Below are 12,063 nucleotides of genomic sequence, written 5' to 3'. Positions count from 1 at the left end.
ATTAAAGAAAGAAAAGAGAGAGAGACGGACCATAGTTACGTGTGTGTGTGTGTGTGTTTGAGAGAGACGGACCATAGTTACGTGTGTGTGTGTGTGTTTGAGAGAGACGGACCATAGTTACGTGTGTGTGTGTGTGTGTGTTTGAGAGAGACGGACCATAGTTACATGTGTGTGTGTAGGTGTGTGTGTTTGAGAGAGACGGACCATAGTTACGTGTGTGTGTGTGTTTGAGAGAGACGGACCATAGTTACGTGTGTGTGTGTGTGTGTTTGAGAGAGACGGACCATAGTTACGCGTGTGTGTGTGTGTGTGTGTGTGTGTGTGTGTGTGTGTGTGTGTGTGTTTGAGAGAGACGGACCATAGTTACATGTGTGTGTGTAGGTGTGTGTGTTTGAGAGAGACGGACCATAGTTACATGTGTGTGTGTAGGTGTGTGTGTAGGTGTGTAGATGTGTGTGTGTAGGTGTGTGTGTTTGAGAGAGACGGACCATAGTTACGTAGGGTTTCATCTCCCAGACCTGCATGTTGGTGTTGTCAATAATAACAGGAGAGAAAGAGGCCTCCATCACTTCCTGGGCTGAGGACATAAACACTGTGTTATTCAATGGGAAACAGAGACCATTTACATGGTTAGGGTGTAGAGGGGTTAGGGTGTAGGGGTCAGGGTGTAGGGGTCAGCAGGGTGTAGGGGTCAGCAGGGTGTAGAGGGGTTAGGGTGTAGGGGTCAGGGTGTAGAGGGGTTAGGGTGTAGGGGTCAGGGGATAGTATATGTTGGTGTTGTCAATAATAACAGGAGAGAAAGAGGCCTCCATCACTTCCTGGGCTGAGGACATAAACACTGTGTTATTCAATGGGAAACAGAGACCATTTACATGGTTAGGGTGTAGAGGGGTTAGGGTGTAGGGGTCAGGGTGTAGAGGGGTTAGGGTGTAGGGGTTAGGGGATAGTATATGTTGGTGTTGTCAATAATAACAGGAGAGAAAGAGGCCTCCATCACTTCCTGGGCTGAGGACATAAACACTGTGTTATTCAATGGGAAACAGAGACCATTTACATGGTTAGGGTGTAGGGGTTAGGGTGTAGGGGTCAGGGTGTAGGGGTTAGGGGATAGTATATGTTGGTGTTGTCAATAATAACAGGAGAGAAAGAGGCCTCCATCACTTCCTGGGCTGAGGACATAAACACTGTGTTATTCAATGGGAAACAGAGACCATTTACATGGTTAGGGTGTAGAGGGGTTAGGGTGTAGGGGTCAGGGTGTAGGGGTCAGGGTGTAGGGGTCAGGGTGTAAGGGTCAGCAGGGTGTAGAGGGGTTAGGGTGTAGGGGTCAGGGTGTAGGGGTTAGTTCGGGTGTAGGGGTTAGTTCGGGTGTAGGGGTTAGTTAGGGTGTAGGGGTTAGTTAGGGTGTAGGGGTTAGTTAGGGTGTAGGGGTTAGTTAGGGTGTAGGGGTTAGTTAGGGTGTAGGGGTTAGTTAGGGTGTAGGGGTTAGTCAGGGTGTAGGGGTTAGTCAGGGTGTAGGGGTTAGTCAGGGTGTTGGGGTTAGTCAGGGTGTAGGGGTTAGTCAGGGTGTAGGGGTTAGTCAGGGTGTAGGGGTTAGTCAGGGTGTAGGGGTTAGTCAGGGTGTAGGGGTTAGTCAGGGTGTAGGGGTTAGTCAGGGTGTAGGGGTTAGTTTGGGTGTAGGGGTTAGTCAGGGTGTAGGGGTTAGTCAGGGTGTAGGGGTTAGTCAGGGTGTAGCGGTTAGGGTGTAGGGGTTAGGGTGTAGGGGTTAGGGTGTAGGGGTTAGGGTGTAGGGGTTAGGGTGTTAGGCTGTAGGGGTTAGGGTGCAGGGGTCAGCAGGGTGTAGAGGGGTTAGGGTGGGTGTAGGGGTCAGGGTGTAGGGGTTAGTTAGGGTGTATGGGTTAGTGTGTAGGGGTTAGTTAGGGTGTAGGGGTTAGTTAGGGTGTAGGGGTTAGTCAGGGTGTAGGGGTTAGTCAGGGTGTAGGGGTTAGTTAGGGTGTAGGGGTTAGTTAGGGTGTAGGGGTTAGTTAGGGTGTAGGGGTTAGTTAGGGTGTAGGGGTTAGTTAGGGTGTAGGGGTTAGTTAGGGTGTAGGGGTTGGTTAGGGTGTAGGGGTTAGGGTGTATACCTCTAGCGTGGTTCCATTCGTGGGCCTCCCCTAAAGCTGAGGGGTCATAGCGATAGTCCCCATGACGACAGAAATAATCATCGGTGCTCAACACCACCCCATGTGGGTTCTGTTCCAGCATGGCCCTACACACACACACACACACGATTATTGGTGAGTGTGGTTAACATTATTGTAAAAACACACACACACCCATCCAACACCCCGCCCACCCCCTATACACACACACACACCTAACACGCCCCCTTACCGGGCCAGGGTGGACTTGCCCGACCCAGGAGCTCCCCGTAGCAGCACTAGGACACGCCCCTCCAGCCGGAGCCTACCATGTTGCCCAGAGAGGAGGGGTGCTCTGGGGCCAGCAGACACACCCCCTGTCCAAGACCTGGGGACGGTCGGGACTTGACCGACAGGGCCCTGGGCCAACCAGTGGGAGGCGGGTGTGGCCCGGGTGTGCCAGGAGGAGGGGCTTAGCGCCACAGGGACGATAAATGCCGGCCCCGTTGCCCGATTTCCATGTGGTTGGAACTCAGGCGCTCGAGTGTTCCAGAACGACGGGTTGTTGAGTACCTCTTCTTCCCCTGCGACGCTCGTCTTCGTCCTCGCCCCCTCTGCTACGCCGCCTGGTGGTACGGTCCGCTCGCCCTCTGGACGAACCGTGAACTGGTCCAGTTTCCTGTATGCCTGGAATGCAGAGGGGCGATCGGAGGCCCCTGGGTCCAACGGCAGGCTGGGTTTAGTTCTGTCCGTCCCGGACGGCGACGAAGTCAGATGGCTGAAGTCCAGTAATAACCGTTGCCGCCGGTAACCGGCTGCTCCTCCAGAGAAGTTGAGGCTCAGGTCAGAGACAGGGGAGTGAGGTCCGCGAGCCTGTCCAGCTGAGAACACCCTGTCTGGGCATGGCTGGTCCCCTGGGAGCCCCCTCCTGGAGGCTCTTGGGCTGGACTGAAGCGTCTGGGGTAGGGCCTGCTGCTGGGCGTCCGCGGGCTGAACGAGGAAGGAGAGGGAAGAGACGGATGAGGAAGAGGAGGAGGAGTGAAGATCACCGTGGTCCCTCTCTTCAGCTTCCTGCTGTATGGTAAGATTCTCCAGCTCACGGTCGATCAGAACATCAAACTCTTCTGTCAAGTCAGTGGTTAGGTCCTGGTTATCTTCGCTGCGGAGAGGAAGGGCCCGTCGGGGAGGGGAGAGGGGGACAGCGGACTCCCCCGTAGGAAGGTGGGGGTGAAGGTCTGGTTTGGAGGAGTTGTGTTGGGGGCTGAGGAGAGCTGCGGTAAGCTCAAACCCGGAGAGGAGGGGAGGGAGGGGGCCAACATGCTCAGCTGCTACAGACAGCTCCAGGAGAGAATCCATCGCATTCTCAACTACAGGAAGAGACATGGAAGAGGAGAGAGAGAGAGAGAGAGAGAGAGAGAGAGAGAGAGAGAGAGAGAGAGAGAGGGAGGGAGAGAAAGAGAGAGAAAGAGAAAGAGAGAGAAAGAGGGAGAGAAAGAGAAAGAAAGAGAGAGATGGTAGGAGATAGAGGGGGGAGATGGTAGTGGAGAGAGAGAGGAGAGAGAGAGAGAGAGGTGGTAGGAGAGAGAGAGAGAGAGAGAAAGGGAACATTTGGTTAAATTAACTCTTTAGCCGTGTGTGACATGTACAGTCGTGACCAAAAGTTTTGAGAATGACACAAATAAAAATTTCCAAAGTCTCCTGCCTCAGTGTCTCTCGATATTTTTGTCAGATGTTACCATGGATACTGAAGTATAATTACAAGCATTTCATAAGTGTCAAAGGCTTTTATTGACAATTACATGAAGTTGATGCAAAGAGTCAATATTTGCAGTGTTACATTTACATTACATTTAAGTCATTTAGCAGTGTTGACCCTTCTTTTTCAAGACCTCTGCAATCCACCCTGGCATGCTGTCAATTAACTTCTGGGCCACATCCTGACTGATGGCAGCCCATTCTTACATAATCAATGCTTGGAGTTTGTCAGAATTTGTGCGTTTTTGTTTGTCCACCCGCCTCTTGAGGATTGACCACAAGTTCTCAATGGGATTAAGGTCTGGGGGGGGGTTTCCTGGCCATGGACCCAAAATATCGATGTTTTGTTCACCGAGCCACTTAGTTATCACTTTTGACTTATGGCAAGGTGGAGTCCAATCCCTGCAACTGTTGCAGAATATCAGTCTGTCCCTGATGTTTTTCCTGGAGAGAAGTGGCTTCTTTGCTGCCCTTCTTGACACCAGGCCATCCTCCAAAAGTCTTCACCTCACTGTGCGTCCAGATGCACTCACACCTGCCTGCTGCCATTCCTGAGCAGCTCTGTACTGGTGGTGCCCCGATCCCGCAGCTGAATCAGGTTGAGGAGACGGTCCTGGCGCTTGCTGGACTTTTTTGGGCACCCTGAAGCCTTCTTCACAACAATTGAACCACTCTCCTTGAAGTTCTTGATGATCCGATAAATGGTTGATTTAGGTGCAATCTTACTGGCAGCAATATCCTTGCCTGTGATGCCCTTTTTGTGCAAAGCAATGATGACTGTTGAACTACAGTCCCAATATGTACTGTTGAATTGTAGTCCCAATATGTACTGTTGAACTACAGTCCCAATATGTACTGTTGAACTACAGTCCCAATATGTACTGTTGAACTACAGTCCCAATATGTACTGTTGAACTACAGTCCCAATATGTACTGTTGAACTACAGTCCCAATATGTACTGTTGAATTGTAGTCCCAATATGTACTGTTGAACTACAGTCCCAATATGTACTGTTGAACTACAGTCCCAATATGTACTGTTGAACTACAGTCCCAATACGTACTGTTGAATTGTAGTCTCAATATGTACTGTTGAATTGTAGTCTCAATATGTACTGTTGAACTGTAGTCCCAATATGTACTGTTGAACTACAGTCCCAATATGTACTGTTGAATTGTAGTCTCAATATGTACTGTTGAACTACAGTCCCAATATGTACTGTTGAACTACAGTCCCAATATGTACTGTTGAACTACAGTCCCAATACGTACTGTTGAACTACAGTCCCAATACGTACTGTTGAATTGTAGTCTCAATACGTACTGTTGAATTGTAGTCTCAATATGTACTGTTGAACTGTAGTCCCAATACGTACTGTTGAACTACAGTCCCAATATGTACTGTTGAACTGTAGTCTCAATATGTACTGTTGAACTGTAGTCCCAATATGTACTGTTGAACTGCAGTCCCAATATGTACTGTTGAACTACAGTCCCAATATGTACTGTTGAACTACAGTCCCAATATGTACTGTTGAACTACAGTCCCAATATGTACTGTTGAACTACAGTCCCAATATGTACTGTTGAACTACAGTCCCAATATGTACTGTTGAACTACAGTCCCAATATGTACTGTTGAACTACAGTCCCAATATGTACTGTTGAACTACAGTCCCAATATGTACTGTTGAACTACAGTCCCAATATGTACTGTTGAACTACAGTCCCAATATGTACTGTTGAACTACAGTCCCAATATGTACTGTTGAACTACAGTCCCAATATGTACTGTTGAACTACAGTCCCAATATGTACTGTTGAACTACAGTCCCAATATGTACTGTTGAACTACAGTCCCAATATGTACTGTTGAACTACAGTCCCAATATGTACTGTTGAACTACAGTCCCAATATGTACTGTTGAACTACAGTCCCAATATGTACTGTTGAACTACAGTCCCAATATGTACTGTTGAACTACAGTCCCAATATGTATGTTGAACTACAGTCCCAATATGAACTGTTGAACTAAAGTCCCAATATGTATTGTTGAACTACAGTCCCAATATGTACTGTTGAACTGTAGTCTCAATATGTACTGTTGAACTGTAGTCCCAATATGTACTGTTGAACTACAGTCCCAATATGTACTGTAGTCTCAATATGTACTGTTGAACTACAGTCCCAATATGTACTGTAGTCTCAATATGTACTGTTGTACTGTAGTCCCAATATGTACTGTTGAACTGTAGTCCCAATATGTACTGTAGTCCCAATATGTACTGTTGAACTGTAGTCCCAATATGTACTGTAGTCCCAATATGTACTGTTGAACTACAGTCCCAATATGTACTGTTGAACTACAGTCCCAATATGTACTGTTGAACTACAGTCCCAATATGTACTGGTGAACTGTAGTCCCAATATGTACTGGTGAACTACAGTCCCAATATGTACTGTTGAACTACAGTCCCAATATGTACTGTTGAACTACAGTCCCAATATGTACTGTTGAACTACAGTCCCAATATGTACTGTTGAACTACAGTCCCAATATGTACTGTTGAACTACAGTCCCAATATGTACTGTTGAACTACAGTCCCAATATGTACTGTTGAACTACAGTCCCAATATGTACTGTTGAACTACAGTCCCAATATGTACTGTTGAATTGTAGTCCCAATATGTACTGTTGAACTACAGTCCCAATATGTACTGTTGAACTACAGTCCCAATATGTACTGTTGAACTACAGTCCCAATACGTACTGTTGAACTACAGTCCCAATACATACTGTTGAATTGTAGTCTCAATACGTACTGTTGAATTGTAGTCTCAATATGTACTGTTGAACTGTAGTCCCAATATGTACTGTTGAACTACAGTCCCAATATGTACTGTTGAACTGTAGTCTCAATATGTACTGTTGAACTGTAGTCCCAATATGTACTGTTGAACTGCAGTCCCAATATGTACTGTTGAACTACAGTCCCAATATGTACTGTTGAACTACAGTCCCAATATGTACTGTTGAACTACAGTCCCAATATGTACTGTTGAACTACAGTCCCAATATGTACTGTTGAACTACAGTCCCAATATGTACTGTTGAACTACAGTCCCAATATGTACTGTTGAACTACAGTCCCAATATGTACTGTTGAACTACAGTCCCAATATGTACTGTTGAACTACAGTCCCAATATGTACTGTTGAACTACAGTCCCAATATGTACTGTTGAACTACAGTCCCAATATGTACTGTTGAACTACAGTCCCAATATGTACTGTTGAACTACAGTCCCAATATGTACTGTTGAACTACAGTCCCAATATGTACTGTTGAACTACAGTCCCAATATGTACTGTTGAACTACAGTCCCAATATGTACTGTTGAACTACAGTCCCAATATGTACTGTTGAACTACAGTCCCAATATGTACTGTTGAACTACAGTCCCAATATGTACTGTTGAACTACAGTCCCAATATGTATTGTTGAACTAAAGTCCCAATATGTATTGTTGAACTACAGTCCCAATATGTACTGTTGAACTGTAGTCTCAATATGTACTGTTGAACTGTAGTCCCAATATGTACTGTTGAACTACAGTCCCAATATGTACTGTAGTCTCAATATGTACTGTTGAACTACAGTCCCAATATGTACTGTAGTCTCAATATGTACTGTTGTACTGTAGTCCCAATATGTACTGTTGAACTGTAGTCCAATATGTACTGTAGTCCCAACTGTACTCCCAATATGTACTGTTGTACTGTAGTCCCAATATGTACTGTTGAACTGTAGTCCCAATATGTACTGTAGTCCCAATATGTACTGTTGAACTGTAGTCCCAATATGTACTGTAACTACAGTCCCAATATGTACTGTTGAACTACAGTCCCAATATGTAAACTATCCCAATATGTACTGTTGAACTACAGTCCCAATATGTACTGTTGAACTACAGTCCCAATATGTACTGTTGAACTACAGTCCCAATATGTACTGTTGAACTACAGTCCCAATATGTACTGTTGAACTACAGTCCCAATATGTACTGTTGAACTACAGTCCCAATATGTACTGTTGAACTACAGTCCCAATATGTACTGTTGAACTACAGTCCCAATATGTACTGTTGAACTACAGTCCCAATATGTACTGTTGAACTACAGTCCCAATATGTACTGTTGAACTACAGTCCCAATATGTACTGTTGAATTGTAGTCCCAATATGTACTGTTGAACTACAGTCCCAATATGTACTGTTGAACTACAGTCCCAATATGTACTGTTGAATTGTAGTCCCAATATGTACTGTTGAACTGTAGTCCCAATATGTACTGTTGAACTACAGTCCCAATATGTACTGTTGAACTGTAGTCCCAATATGTACTGTTGAACTGTAGTCCCAATATGTACTGTTGAACTACAGTCCCAATATGTACTGTTGAACTACAGTCCCAATATGTACTGTTGAACTACAGTCCCAATATGTACTGTTGAACTACAGTCCCAATATGTACTGTTGAACTACAGTCCCAATATGTACTGTTGAACAATATATGTACTGTTGAACTGTAGTCCCAATATGTACTGTTGAACTACAGTCCCAATATGTACTGTTGAATTGTAGTCCCAATATGTACTGTTGAACTACAGTCCCAATATGTACTGTTGAACTGTGGTCCCAATATGTACTGTTGAACTGTGGTCCCAATATGTACTGTTGAACTGTAGTCCCAATATGTACTGTTGAACTGTAGTCCCAATATGTACTGTTGAACTGTAGTCCCAGTATGTACTGTTGAACTACAGTCCCAATATGTACTGTAGTCCCAATATGTACTGTTGAACTACAGTCCCAATATGTACTGTTGAACTACAGTCCCAATATGTACTGTTGAACTACAGTCCCAATATGTACTTTTGAACTACAGTCCCAATATGTACTGTTGAACTACAGTCCCAATATGTACTGTTGAACTACAGTCCCAATATGTACTGTTGAACTACAGTCCCAATATGTACTGTTGAACTACAGTCCCAATATGTACTGTTGAACTACAGTCCCAATATGTACTGTTGAACTACAGTCCCAATATGTACTGTTGAACTACAGTCCCAATATGTACTGTTGAACTAGTCCCAATATGTACTGTTGAACTAGTCCCAATATGTACTGTTGAACTACAGTCCCAATATGTACTGTTGAACTACAGTCCCAATATGTACTGTTGAACTGTAGTCCCAATATGTACTGTTGAACTACAGTCCCAATATGTACTGTTGAACTACAGTCCCAATATGTACTGTTGAACTACAGTCCCAATATGTACTGTTGAACTACAGTCCCAATATGTACTGTTGAACTACAGTCCCAATATGTACTGTTGAACTACAGTCCCAATATGTACTGTTGAACTACAGTCCCAATATGTACTGTTGAACTACAGTCCCAATATGTACTGTTGAACTACAGTCCCAATATGTACTGTTGAACTACAGTCCCAATATGTACTGTTGAACTACAGTCCCAATATGTACTGTTGAACTACAGTCCCAATATGTACTGTTGAACTACAGTCCCAATATGTACTGTTGAACTACAGTCCCAATATGTACTGTTGAATTGTAGTCCCAATATGTACTGTTGAATTGTAGTCCCAATATGTACTGTTGAATTGTAGTCCCAATATGTACTGTTGAATTGTGGTCCCAATATGTACTGTTGAACTGTAGTCCCAATATGTACTGTTGAACTACAGTCCCAATATGTACTGTTGAACTACAGTCCCAATATGTACTGTTGAACTACAGTCCCAATATGTACTGTTGAACTACAGTCCCAATATGTACTGTTGAACTACAGTCCCAATATGTACTGTTGAACTACAGTCCCAATATGTACTGTTGAACTACAGTCCCAATATGTACTGTTGAACTACAGTCCCAATATGTACTGTTGAACTATATGTACTGTTGAACTACAGTCCCAATATGTACTGTTGAACTACAGTCCCAATATGTACTGTTGAACTACAGTCCCAATATGTACTGTTGAACTACAGTCCCAATATGTACTGTTGAACTACAGTCCCAATATGTACTGTTGAACTACAGTCCCAATATGTACTGTTGAACTACAGTCCCAATATGTACTGTTGAACTACAGTCCCAATATGTACTGTTGAACTACAGTCCCAATATGTACTGTTGAACTACAGTCCCAATATGTACTGTTGAACTACAGTCCCAATATGTACTGTTGAACTACAGTCCCAATATGTACTGTTGAACTACAGTCCCAATATGTACTGTTGAACTACAGTCCCAATATGTACTGTTGAACTACAGTCCCAATATGTACTGTTGAACTACAGTCCCAATATGTACTGTTGAACTACAGTCCCAATATGTACTGTTGAACTACAGTCCCAATATGTACTGTTGAACTACAGTCCCAATATGTACTGTTGAACTACAGTCCCAATATGTACTGTTGAACTACAGTCCCAATATGTACTGTTGAACTACAGTCCCAATATGTACTGTTGAACTACAGTCCCAATATGTACTGTTGAACTACAGTCCCAATATGTACTGTTGAACTACAGTCCCAATATGTACTGTTGAACTACAGTCCCAATATGTACTGTTGAACTACAGTCCCAATATGTACTGTTGAACTACAGTCCCAATATGTACTGTTGAACTACAGTCCCAATATGTACTGTTGAACTACAGTCCCAATATGTACTGTTGAACTACAGTCCCAATATGTACTGTTGAACTACAGTCCCAATATGTACTGTTGAACTACAGTCCCAATATGTACTGTTGAACTACAGTCCCAATATGTACTGTTGAACTACAGTCCCAATATGTACTGTTGAACTACAGTCCCAATATGTACTGTTGAACTACAGTCCCAATATGTACTGTTGAACTACAGTCCCAATATGTACTGTTGAACTACAGTCCCAATATGTACTGTTGAACTACAGTCCCAATATGTACTGGTGAACTACAGTCCCAATATGTACTGTTGAGCTACAGTAACCTCATGACACCAGGGAATTATGCAACAATATGATCACACAGTCAGCACACATGCCATTGAAATACACACTAACGCGGAGTTATCCTATTCACAAAATAGGAAAGTAAATTGTTAGCCTGGATGCTTTTTTTTGACTGTAGTTATTCATCTTATGTAAAAAAAAAAAAAAAAACATGTTGTGGTTTAGATTGAGTGTCGGGTGTAAGTGGAGGAGCAGGGATGTGCGAGAGAGGTGACGTCACACAACGTCTGACATAACGTTGATCAACATAATCAACCATATGATCAATATGGGATGTATCGGTAAAAGGGACCAGCATTGCTGTTGCAACAACGCAACCAACCAACCAATCACGTTAGGTACATACTTAATATCGATCACGATAACTAAAAACTTTGTCACAACTATCTACGTTCAACTTGCCACATTGTCAGTCAAGAGTAATTTACCTTTGAAGTCACACTCGGCCAACACAATGTAAAGAACTTCCGGATCCAGGTGGCAAAACATCTCCTTCATGGTCTTCACGATCTCGTCCTTGTCCTGAGAAGTAGCCGAGATGCCTCCTGAGTTTGTCGAAACGAGCATATTAGTACTACCGTAGTCGTGAGAGTTAGTCCCGGTGTTGAATTCACTTCTCGACAGCGGCGCGCCGTCACTCGTTCCCGGTATTCGGTAGTAGTTGTCGTTTGACAACCCGGGTACTCTGGCCGGGCTTTGGCCGTTTTTCTTTTTCCTTGGCATTCTCGGTGTGCTAATGTTTAAAAACAGTTGTCTTAGGGAAGTATCTCACTAGCGTGGTGTTGTGCCCATGTTAAAAACAACGGAAGAAGCTGGTTTGAGGAAGCTGGGCTGAAACAACAGCAGCGCACCAAGCGGCTGGGTTGGTCAACTACAGTTCATCCTGGACAGATATAAGACCAAGCTGAAAAGCTGCCAAATCAACTTTTGTAGTTCCCAAATAGATGTTGTCGTTAGGTTGTTGTTCATTTAAATCCATTTCAATTCAAGGGGCTTTATTGGCATGGGAAACACATGTTAAACATTGCCAAAAGTAAGTGAGGTAGATAATAAACAAAAGTGAAATAAACAATAAAAACTAACAGTAAACATCA

The 12,063-nt window shown here is 43.9% G+C and overlaps 1 protein-coding gene across 1 annotated transcript in view; it reads right to left on the bottom strand.

Annotated features, from left to right (window-relative positions):
- n4bp2 (NEDD4 binding protein 2) overlaps positions 1 to 11,804 on the bottom strand; it is a 56,557-nt gene extending 44,753 nt beyond the window's left edge. Inside the window, exons 1-4 of the mRNA XM_064925941.1 lie at positions 11,398 to 11,804; positions 2,374 to 3,487; positions 2,124 to 2,248; positions 489 to 577 (exon numbers count right to left, since the gene is read on the bottom strand). Of these exons, the coding sequence (XP_064782013.1) occupies positions 489 to 577; positions 2,124 to 2,248; positions 2,374 to 3,487; positions 11,398 to 11,692 (1,623 nt within the window). The 5' untranslated portion in view covers positions 11,693 to 11,804. The remainder of the gene's footprint in view (positions 1 to 488; positions 578 to 2,123; positions 2,249 to 2,373; positions 3,488 to 11,397) is intronic.
- Positions 11,805 to 12,063: the final 259 nt, after the last annotated feature.

The sequence above is a fragment of the Oncorhynchus masou genome, chromosome 20 (genome assembly GCF_036934945.1).
Source record: "Oncorhynchus masou masou isolate Uvic2021 chromosome 20, UVic_Omas_1.1, whole genome shotgun sequence".
Classification (NCBI taxonomy): Eukaryota; Metazoa; Chordata; class Actinopteri; order Salmoniformes; family Salmonidae; genus Oncorhynchus; species Oncorhynchus masou.
The sequence above is the reverse complement of the archived record's forward strand: the minus strand, read 5'-3'. Positions and strand labels throughout refer to the sequence as shown.